The sequence below is a fragment of the Echeneis naucrates genome, chromosome 6 (assembly GCF_900963305.1).
Source record: "Echeneis naucrates chromosome 6, fEcheNa1.1, whole genome shotgun sequence".
NCBI lineage: Eukaryota > Metazoa > Chordata > Actinopteri > Carangiformes > Echeneidae > Echeneis > Echeneis naucrates.
The window spans coordinates 9,145,740-9,157,789 of NC_042516.1; the positions used below are offsets into that span (position 1 = coordinate 9,145,740).

A 12,050-nucleotide genomic window follows, 5' to 3' on the forward strand; every position below is an offset into this window, starting at 1 on the left:
GTTGGCACTTGAAACATGGAATATTTTATTTTCAAATCCCAGAAAATCTCTCCCCTATTCATTCCAATTACTAATGAAGATTGAGGTGCAAGTTTTAATGTGTGAGCTATGCCACTGATACAACGTTGAAATCTGCTGTCACTGACCTGAGAGAAAAGCAACCTTCTCCTTGAGGATGGGAAGCACATCAATGGCCTTCATATCCTCATTGCGATGAAACCCTAAAAACACAGAGGAAAAAACAAACATACAAGTCAGCAAGGAAGCAGGTTCGCCAACCAAGATCCTTCAGCAGACACAGACACACAAAAACATTATCAGCAGAGCTGTAGAGGTTACACCAGAATAATTTTTTCACACCTATTTGGCTCACACGATGAGATATATTTATTATGTGCAAACAAGTGTCTGCTAATAATGTCTCAAGTTTAGCTGAGCAAACATATTACATGTAATCCAGATGACCCGAATCAACCTTATTAAACATAAAAAGCTACTAAACATGACAATCAATGTTCTTCGACATACTGTAGCTTCTATTAGGCAACATCACTGTACTATCAGGATGAATAACCAACTTGGATAGTATCTGTTCAGCTGCATTTCATAAAAACGCAACTTTGTGTTTTTAATGAATTTACTTAATGAGTTGGTATTAACAAATGAGTTTGATTTCAGCTGAAAAGCACAATGAGCTGTTAAAAGATTAATTAGACTGTCTGTACATCTAAGTAATTAGATTTATTTATTTTTTTCTTGCATTTAGCCTCATATACTTTCACCCCACAGTCCTGCCTGGCCTGTTATAGTTTCAACTCTTTTACCTCGTGCCCTCAACAGATGGCACACTGGTTAAAACCAGGAAGCAAGATGGTGCAGTTCAGCGTACACAGACAGACGCACACCAAATGAGTTTTATCTCTGTGATGTGACTGACTTAGATGGTCGACTGAACAGAAACATGTAGTGCAATATAGTGAAATAACATGCCACGTTTCTGTCAAAGCCTCTAACTCAAATACGGACCATTCTCATTTCATCACTGATTGCCAAACAGCATCACAATATATATCATCATGAAACAACGAACGAAACAAGTTTATTGGTCGGAGCAATTTCATAATAAGAATGCAGCATGTGGAAATGAAAAAAAAAAACAAAAAGACACTGAAAGTGCTGAATGCGAAAAGCAGCAGTTAAAAAAAAAAGACATCTTATCCACGATATTGACAACTCTGACCACTGAATATAACAGTGCAACTGAGGAGGTGGGAGAGTGCGCCTCTCTGCGGGTGCAGTTTGCTGATGATGTCATCAGATAATCGACATCATGCTGTGAGTCATCTCTCTTTCTTACACACACATGCAAAATATACACAAATATGTGCGTCATTGTCTTTAACTGTATCATATCACACCGACAGAGTTAGATGTAAGATGTAATTGTATCTTGGCAGACTTAAATATCAAAAATGGTTATTGTGTAAAGCAAGTGTTTAAATTAAAGAAGAGGACTTAAGGATCAAAGTAAGATATTGTACTAATTGTTATATATTGTATGTATGTGTCTTGAGAAAAACAAGTGATAAAATGGGATGAGAAAAGAAACGGAGAAATCATGAAAAAATATGGGAAATAAGGGGGAAAAAAATGTGACAGCATGCAATGGTGACAGGTGGATGGACTGACAGATGAAAGAATAAATGGATCAAAGGCACATTGAGCTAGAAAGGGACAGTCTTAAATAGTATGCAGTAAGAAATGACAGGAACAGAGGCACGGAGGGATAATGATTCAGGCGGGAGAGCAAAGAGAAGATTATACGGACAGACAGTGTACAGCAAGACAGATAATGATACAGAAAGAGGAGACAGCAGAAAGACAGCTAAATCACTCCTACAGGTTTTCATGGCTCCTGTAATATTGATTGCATCCACGGTCTGAGGGAATTAGGGGTGGCGGTAGGGCTCATACGAAAGCACATTAGCTCGCTGTGGGAAGTAACCAGACTGGACACAACCTGACTCAAAGATAATGTCACAAACAGCTGAGACAAGACAGGACTGAGGGAGCAAAGACAGTTTCAGCCTCTCTCCACAGCTGGTAAGGCAGAGACAGTCGCTTACAATCCACAGTCGTAATTCTTATCATCTCTGTCTCTCCTTCTCTGTTGCTGCCTGTCTCTTCTATAACCTGTGGCAGCCACTGCCCACCCCCAACGCCATTAAACTGAATGAAAAGATTATAATAGCAATGCATACTTAGATGTGTGCCTTCAAAACAGTGGCTCGGGGCATGTACATGTGGAGGCAACATCAATATTGCAAGGCACAAGAAACATGAAAATATACCCCTCCTCTAGCGCTTTGTGCGTTGGTACACTTGTGTGCATTTCCTGTGAAGTGAGCCCAGACACATTCCTCACCGTGGTGGTTTATGTAAGATAACAGGCCTGGGACAAGGCCAACCCTGACCACTGTTACACTGCTGCAGACCTGCTAAAACTGCAGCTAGAAGCAGGTTGCACATCTTTAATGTCACAAAATTCCACATAAATGCAGCTGCAGCTGCTGGCGAGGAGTAAGTTGCTTCCATAGTATGACACCAGTCAGTAAACATGCACCCACAGAGCATCTCCTAATTTTAGTCATGTTTATTTGCAGCCTATATGATGTGCCGGACAACTACAACATTACCTTACACACAGTGATTCATGAACGCCAATCACCGCCTCTTGCTCTACACACAGGCACACACAACAATCTATGCACAGCTGCTCACTGACAAGTCTGCCGAGCATAAAATAAAGCCTTTCAATCACAGACTACTTGTTCGTCACACTCTCAAACAGAGAACCATCCATTTTACTGGCAGCCGGCATTGAGTGATCTGTAAAATGATTGGCCGACAAATAAGGTTTTTGCAGCTGGCTTTTTTCAAATCGTGATTTCTTAATCTAGAATTCAAAAACTGAAAATGGAGGGAATTTTTTTTTTTTTTTTTTGGCTGTGCTGCGGCACATGTGTTGTAGTAGCTTTATTTTCCCCACCAGTCCAGTGTTCCAAACACTGGGAGATTTTTCAAGTCCCAGATTTTTCATCCCAGCAAACACCGCATGGGCGATCCTCAGGTGTCTTCACCTGCACTTGGGCTTGTCCTGTCGTAAGCTTGCATGCACACGAGAGTGCTGAATAACTTCCCCAGTGACGGCAGCAAGTTGTCTAATTGTGTACATTGTGACATACAATGCTGAGGTGAAGACACATTTAACTTGTATATTCAGCCTATACATGGAAGTTAAATATTAGTTGGTTTGTTTTGTTTTTACTAAGCCAGATTTCAAAGTCACTGTGAAAACATTTCAAATGCGCCTAGAGCATAGTACAGTGTGTGCACCTCCTGCTGCTCAGTGTGAATTTAGAAAGCAACACAGATACACTTCGCTCAAGCCTTCTTGTTTTTGTAACTTCAGTAACATGTAACTTTAATCCTCAAACTGTAGAAGCAGTATTCCAGGACACTGCAAGTGTGCCAATGCGTTTCCCCTTGCCCTCCATAAATCCAGGCTCTCATGCTGGTCTGAACACACCACTACAGAACAGATTGTGTTAGTGACTCATTTCAGTTCTTCACAGCACCAACTCAAAACATCCCACATCTCTTGGGATCCAAACGGGGTTGCAGACCTGCTTTCTCCAGGGCTTTCATTCATTTTTATTTGGAATGAATGTATAAGGCTTTGATCAGTTTATAAACCCCTGACCAAGCTTGTAAAATGGGCAAACACAACCAATTTCTTCACTTAACATGCATCAAAGCCCCCAAAAATGAACACAACTGCACATTTCTGTCATCTTTTTGCAGCACATCTGAACAGACGGCCTCGGCGCACAGTGCCAATCCCTTTGTTTCCGTTCTTTGAGGCCACAGGCTAGACTGTACATGGTGCATCTGCACAGCCTGGCACACTGCATGATGCCAATCCTCTGGATCATAGCCTCGCAACCTCATGCTCAGAGCAATTACAAACTAGGCAGTATGTGTAGTACGGCTGAGCCGAGCAAGTCTGGTACATAATACTGCAGAAATACTACAGCACAACTCCCCAGACTGTTGTCCTAACCACTTCAGTACAAACCTGATAACACACATTCCAACTGCCAGTGAGTATGACTGGTGAGATCCAGAGATTCAGGGCACTAGTCACCAAGCATTTTATAACAGTGATGTGCACCTAGCACTTGACCACTCAGCAATATGTCATTGGACAAAAGCAGCAAATGTGTTCTCATTTATTTGTTATATAAAAGTACGGCACTTTTATAATTTAATGTCTGCTATAAACACAGATTTACACAACACGTGACTGTGATGGATTTCAGATGGCTCTCTCAGTCTTAAGTTTTGGGTCAGTGCCCAGTTTGTGAACCTTACTATGAGTTTGTGTGAAAAGAGAGAGCTGGGAGGCATTTGTCACACTGCTCTGCCTGGTTTGGCTCAGTCTGGTCTGACTTGGACTGGCTTAGAGCGTGGGGAGCTTTTGGGAGCAGCGCAGAAACAGAGGAAGTGTGGGAGCCGAGGAATGGTTTACCCAGTCCCAGAGATATAAGGTGTATGCATTCGTCTTACTGTACAAAAGTGTGTGTGTGTGTGTGTGATTTTTGAGTCTGTTTAGGAGTCTGCCTGTGTTTTGACCTGTGTTTGGCTGCTCAACAGTGTGACTGACACCCTTAACAGGGCTCTAAGAATAGTACCACTTCTGAGAAGTGAATGCGCCACTTTATCAGCATTTTGGGCAAAACTTGACAGGGCCCGGACAGAAAGCAGGGCACAGGCCACCACAGATTTACTTCAGGACAACACAAAATGGGCGCACTCTAAAAAAGAAAGTTACGTCAGCCTCCTCCAGGAAACAGCTAGCCATGATCATCTACAATCGAGGTATTCCAGGCAGCCTTGTGGTGGTTGTGTTTATGATGATTTGTGTTTATGATGTTATCTTAAAGTTTATGTCTGGATGTTACACTCAAAAGATTTAAAAGGTCAAACCTAAAAATAATAAATAATACAATCTTTTTCAGCCTTAACTTTACCACAACTTAAGTTTCATGCTGATATGCAAATGTAAAGTTGAAAGTATTTCATCAAAGATACTGGGAAAAAAATCTGCCTATAGGTGTCTAACTACAACTGGTTTCCATTTGATGACATCTCCTCTTTATTCTTTCTGTCATATGAAGCTGCCAGGTTGTGTGCTATTCCTGATAAACCCCCTAGTGTGTACAAGTATTGGGCTCCCATTGGCCTTGATGATTTTACGGACTTTTTAACCTTGTCTACTGTAGATGATTGGCCCTTACTCGCAGGTTGTTTGTCACGTCCCCTGTGTGACAACCTCGACTACAATAATAGCCAGCGTGCAATGCTTCAGCACAACGGGGTTAGAGGATAAACAACTGGGAGCTATTTCTTTCCCTGTTCTACATCTCTTTCCATTTTTCAAATATACATCCTTCTCATTTATTTACTTTCCTCTCTTACAAACACAGACAAAGAATGTCTCCCCCTCCCTCAGATACAGAGCCATTTCGAGCAGCCTCGGCTCTACTCTGGCTCTGTGACCTTCAGCCGGAGCTGGCAGGGGGCCTGGGGACTGTGGTGAGCTCAACTTTCATCAGGTTTCTTATATTGTTGTTACAGTGTGGCTTACAGCAAAAATAACACTTTGCTCCTACCACAACCCGTTGACCTGGATATAACCCTAAATCACAGCAAAAAGAGACTATGGATAAGTCATAACAAAAGGGATGGGGTAGGAAACAAAAACTAATCTCATGATGCAGCTCTGGCCTACAGATTTATCGTTTAAATACAACATTCAACCTGTAGCTGCATTAAAAATATAAATAAATAAAAAAAATAAAAAAAATACAGAGAACATCACAAGATGGAATCATGCTCATCACTATATTGATGTTGTGTCCCATGAGTACTTCTCTTGGGTTGGACCACACATCAATCAGTAAACCTATGTGAATGTATCTTGGAAAGTTGTGATGTTCATATGGCGACAAAGTCTGACCGCAGGCAGACAGACATATCAACACTTGCTTGGTCCAAAGTGTCTTCAGGATTACACTTGAACCATACAACCATGAAGTAAGAACAATATCAGGATCAGCTATCAGCTCATAAAAATTCCACCCCCCAAATTTGCTATTTAGCTTCAGCAGTAGGATAGATTAATTTGAACAATACTGCTTATAGACCACTAAAGCACCTGTAATTAATAATTACTTTCATAATTCTTTTTTTAGGAAAAGTAATGAATAATGGCCAATACAACTAACCTGGCATCTTTTTTGAGTCTCCTTTCTCCAAAATATAACATTTCTGATATTTTAAAATGAAGATAAGCACATCTTTTCTATTTATTCCTTTATTCCACTGCGCAGTAGCCATGATTGCTTTGATTGCTCCAATACAAGCATGAGCATGCAGATCATCACAGCAATTTAACCGTGAAAACAAACTTTACAATACGTAATTTAACTGTTCAAGTACATTTTTTATATTTTTGTACAATTAGACCTACATAGATAACAGAGATCTGTGCACGAACAGCGCACGGAGCAGAGCAGAGCAGGGGACAAATAAGACTCTATATCATGTCCATGCCATTCTGATTTATCACTGTGAGCAGCCAAGGGGCAATGCTAAGATTAACACTGGTCAGCAGTCTTATACAGGCCAGTGAATGTGCATGTGAAGGCCATTTCACTGGCGCTGCCTGGGAGTGCACTGATGGGCACAATCAGAGCAGTTTCGCTGTTGCACAATGAACTACTGTTCCCATGTTTGTGCTTTCACATTAACACACTTTCTTACTAAACATAGGGAGAGTTTTATGATAACAGTACTGAAGCAGTGAAATTGATATTAACGTGAGGTACACACAGCCGCAGACAGCAGGATGAATGCATGCTGCACGTGTAACTCTCGTGTCTTTGTGTGGAGTTGTTTTATCTGTTATGCAGTTGAGGTTGTAAACCTTGACAGAATATAATTGCTGTATGTGTTCTTATTGTGGTACTTCATCTGTTTTTTTTTTTTCTATTCCTTTCACACCTCACTGAGCCCAAATAAACAACCTGAACTGTGAATCATTTACAAATTTTCCCTTACCACTCTCTGTATTTGTCTCTATCCTCTCCTCTCTCTGCTGCTCTATTGACTTCAAACATACTTAGTGTTCCTGTAAGCCTCACTATTGGCAACCCTCTGTGTCTCTTGCCAGAGCTTATTGTTTTCCTTTTTTTGTTTTTAATGGAGTTTGTGTCCGCACATTGCAACATAACAAAATTTAAAAGGAAGAGAAAATGTGAGTTGATGCTGGAAGTACAGTCACCACAGCCATGCAACCCTTTTTGGCTGTGTCATCTTCAGTAACAGAAGCCCAAAGGAGCAACCTTTGGATTAGAAACACTTGTTTCCCTGCCATTGTCAGCTTGCCTTTCTATACCTTTCAGTTCTTCCCTGGGAACGCCCTCACTGTCTGTCTAGAAGTTTGAAAAGCCAACAGCAAAGTTTATCATCCAATAAATGGTGTTTTCAAATCCCTGAAGGGTCTTTCTGACACAATGAAGGCATTCTCAATTGATAATTGGTCTTTTCAAAAAGGAAAAGATAACTTTTCTATTGATCAATTCCTGACAGCAAAAAGGACAGATAATGTATCATGCTTTACTGTGTAAGGACAAAAAGTTCACCTGCCCCAGATGACCAAATAGATGGATTGAAAGCAGTCATCATCACAGGTAATAGATTGGCCCCTTGACTTCAGGTTAAATCCCAGGTCATGGGATATGTACTTGAAATTCCTCCCTCATCTGGCCTTGTTGTGATCTCATGCTGCAGTGCTCTCCTCATGACAAATGGCACCATTTGTCCTAATCGCCTCAGAGCAGTCATCTCCTCAGACATCTGCATTCATTACCCTAGCAGGCACCATATCTTTGTGACTAAGTAAGGAAATATTGAGAAAGAGCAATTCCATTTTTGTTGAGAGTGAGGGCCTCAGTATCTTCTCGGCCGCCATAGTACTGTAGGGGTCTCAAACTTAAATCTGTGTTAGAGTAAAACAAAATAGATATTTCTGAAAATGTACTGTTATTTTAAACACTGTCTGTCTACTGTCTTTGCTCATCATCCATTTCACACAAAATACATGTGTTCTTTATTAAATTGTTGTTTTTTTTTTATTTACACATAACAAGAAGTGGCCATCACAACTATTATGGAGATAACACTAAATAAAAAAATATATGATATTAAAAAATATCCTGTTTGATACCCTGTGGTAAAAGAGGTTTTTAGAGGGCCCAAAGGCAAACCGGCTGTCATGGACTGTATTTGCCTAATATTTGACTTTCTGCGTGCACAGCTCTCTGCTCCACCTGTGCTTAAGGCATATGCCCGTTGTCCTGGCTGGCCTGCTTCAACACCTGGTGCTGATGTAGAAAGGCAGAAGGCAGAATGCCCTAAACTTTCAGTAAACATGAGCTGTAACGTATGCCCAAATAAAAGTTCCTTCTATTTATATCAAATAGTAGCTGAAAGAGTTTTGTGTCTTTGCAGCACAGCACAAGATAAGAATGACCCATATAACCAACTAAAGCAGGACAGCTCAAGCATGGGGATGCTGGAAAAGTGAGTTACAAAAGATAGAAGTGTTCACACATGTAGTGGCCTCTCTAGTTCCCCTCACTTCACTTATCAGAAACGTCCACTTAACACTTATTGAAAGAAACATTAGAGGACTTAGTTTAATTTGACAGGATTTGTCCCACAAAGAAATTTAAATCTCAGTGAAAGAAAAATATCTCACAATGGTATTATTTTCTGGAATTCTTTTGTATTGGTTTGTTCATAAATGTGGGGTATTCCTTTAATTTAATGCAATGGTTATGATCCATGATCCATTATATCTTCATATTTAACATCTTGAGTCATTATTTAAGGTGCTATTTGTCAAGATTAAAATAAACATGTAGATTATATCAGCAGCAACAAAACATAATGCGGTGAAATATTAAATCAGTGTAGAAGAAATATTTATTTTTATTATTTGAAGGAGATATCCCTCCATTGAATGAATTACTGCGTATGTTTTATGACTGCAGACTCTTTCGTTAAAGATTTGAATTAACCCTGTTTTGGTAATTTTACAGTCAAGAATCAAAATAAACAGTTTTCTGAATATACACGACATTATAAATCTAAGATGGACAATGCCCTACCTGAGAGTCTGATCAGGGTTTTTCCGGCCTGGGCGTATTGCCAGCTGTGGTTATCCAGCACTGCCATTGTAAACCAAAACCAGCACCAAATCGTCCCAATCTGTCTTAGCCTAAACTGCAGCCTACACAGGACCACAGCACTTATCACCACGCCGATAGCTTTCTAACTGCACTGCCATGATGTGGCGAGAAGGCAACCAAACAACAGCCGGGCCATATACAGTATTGGCCACCGCCCTGCCACCCACTGAGCTGCAGAGAGCCAAAGGCACAGCCAGCTCCTTTCTGCCTTCACCAACTGGCTTTTCTTTGCCATGTTCCCCCCATGTCACTCACCCCTCCCCAAAACAAGATTTATTAACCAGCGCTGCTTTGCATTAAACAGTTTCTCCCCTCCCCATGTGCCCAAATCGCTACTCACAGGGGGAAAAAAGTTAAGCCATCCAAACAGTTGTTGCTGGTGGATTTGCGGGTGAAATAGGCTTTAATAATGGTTGGCTGTAATCTTCTCTCTGACTAACACTTAGACTTTGTTGGTTACTGTGAGCTTTTGCACCAGAGCACCTCAAGATCCTTAATGAAAATAATGTCTTCCTTATCATCTTTAAAGGAGCACATATATTTATCCACCTTGTGAGAGGCACACATGAATTTAAGTAGCAGAAAATAGAGTGAATTGATCTGATTTTCATGTTAGAGTGAGTATCAGAAGTTTGCTACATGTTATTTGTCATGTGGTACAAAATTGTTGAAAAAAAGGGATAAAATACCAAATATTAGATTTGGTGATGGCAATTGATTTATTCATTTATAATCATTTTAAAGCAGTTATATTTGACCCTTAAAGCCACTGTGATGACAGTACATCTCCAGGACATTCAAACTGTATCATCGTTTTCTGTGTAGGAATTCAGTGAGACCAAATTTTCTTCGTATTTCTTTCTTTTATGAGTCCGGCTAAATTTAATTCAAATACTCATGCACATCCACTGTCATAAAACAGTTGTTTGATTGGGAGCCAAAATCTTTTCAGCGGAGGAAATGAAACAAAGAGCTCATTCACTGTTTACTCTGAGAGAGAAATTAAGCTTCTTTGTTGCCCCTAAAAGAGAAAAGTCAAATGGGGATTACCATTATTTTTCCAAACTGGAAGGAAAGTGCTGATAAGCTCTAAAAACGACTTTGACAGGGGACTTTGCACAAAAGCAAAGCCAAAAGCCGTTATGATCTGGCAGCCAAAAGTCATGTGATTTATTTGCATTGACACTCAAGCTGCTGCTAACATTTCAGTGTGAAAGGTGCAGACATAATGTACAATATGTGCAGGTAATTCAGAAACAAACCCTCATAAAAATGTCCAAATACATTATCAATTACACTTTTGCTGTAATTTTTACTCACTATTCCCTCTTTAGCACTTTCCTGGCCCACCTACCAACTCTGTTAGCTGTCTGACATGGCTCCGCGGTGAGGCGAACTCTCCTGTCCCTGAGAAAGCCCATGTAGTGGAAATGGAACAACATGGTCAGACCAGCCATGTTCAGCGTCACAGATAACCGTCCAGAGTGATCCGTGGTGACACAAATCAGCTTTGAAAAGCAACAACCCTGTTGATCATTAAAGAATGAAAAATAAAACAAGAGGCAAATTTGAGCCTGATGGAAACTGAGTCAAAGCTGTTCGCTGTAAATCTTGTGGAGTGAATATTCAAGCGTGCAGCTGCTCAGAGCTGACTGTGCTAAGCTGATGGTGATCATGTCTGGTCTCTGACAGCTCTCTGTCATCTCTGTGAGCTGTAAGGTCTGCATGTGCAAGCAGGCCAGGTCACATATCTGACTGATCCAGTTGGAATAAATAACTGCGAGGGATTGTCACCTCTCAGAGAGAGACACAGGGCAGTGCTGGTGGTGCTGGTGGATTTGATGGGGGGGACGGTCACACAAATTATTCCCAGCCATCATGACCAAGCTTTTTGACATCTCACGTTTTTTTGGGTATATTTCTGTATTTTATCTTTAGCTTTCACACTAAGGACTTCTCAGTGTACTGTAACACTGCAACACTGTTAGTTTCTGTGGCTTTCACAAAAGTCTGCCTCTTTCACCTCCATACGCTGTCTCACTGTCATATGTCGCACTGTGGCTCTAGCAGCAAGGGAGAATAAGAGCAGAGTGGGTGTGAGACGGATCACCACTATAAAAAGAAGGAGAATAAAAGCCCTTTTCTTTGTTGAGCATCCATGTGCATCCGTCTGCTTGTAAGCCCACACCAGTATACAGTACAAACTGACTGGGCAGCCAGCTGAGTCGCATCAACACATCAATGAAGTAGAGAGGAGGAGGCTTTGTACGGCTCAGGGAAGATCATTCATCAGCTTCCTCTAACCAAACCCTGCTCCGATTGTCCCACTGCACAACAAAATCAAGCCAATAAACCACAGCGGACCAAATAACAGTCGACAGGCAGGGTGCAGAAAGGGGCGAGAGAGCGAGAGAGAGAGATGCTTCTGTGATCCACAGTGCTCACAACTGTCTGAGAAAAGAAGAGGACAGAGAAGGAGAGTGAAAGGAGGCAGAAAGAAAATGTGTTTGAGACAACACCATGTCCGTCATCCTTCGTTCAGTTCAGGCAGCTGTGGCCCAAAGCAGATGGGACTTGGACTGAGGATGTCAGATGGCAAAGAAGTTGTTTTCACTACCTGCTTTATTTATTTATTTTTTTTTTTGTTGAGTACTCTCACTTTTGCACATG

The 12,050-nt window shown here is 40.9% G+C and overlaps 1 protein-coding gene across 1 annotated transcript in view; it reads right to left on the minus strand.

Annotated features, from left to right (window-relative positions):
- triob (trio Rho guanine nucleotide exchange factor b) overlaps positions 1-12,050 on the minus strand; it is a 98,846-nt gene that overhangs the window by 63,926 nt on the left and 22,870 nt on the right. Inside the window, exon 3 of the mRNA XM_029505401.1 lies at positions 147-221. Within this exon, the coding sequence (XP_029361261.1) occupies positions 147-221 (75 nt within the window). The remainder of the gene's footprint in view (positions 1-146; positions 222-12,050) is intronic.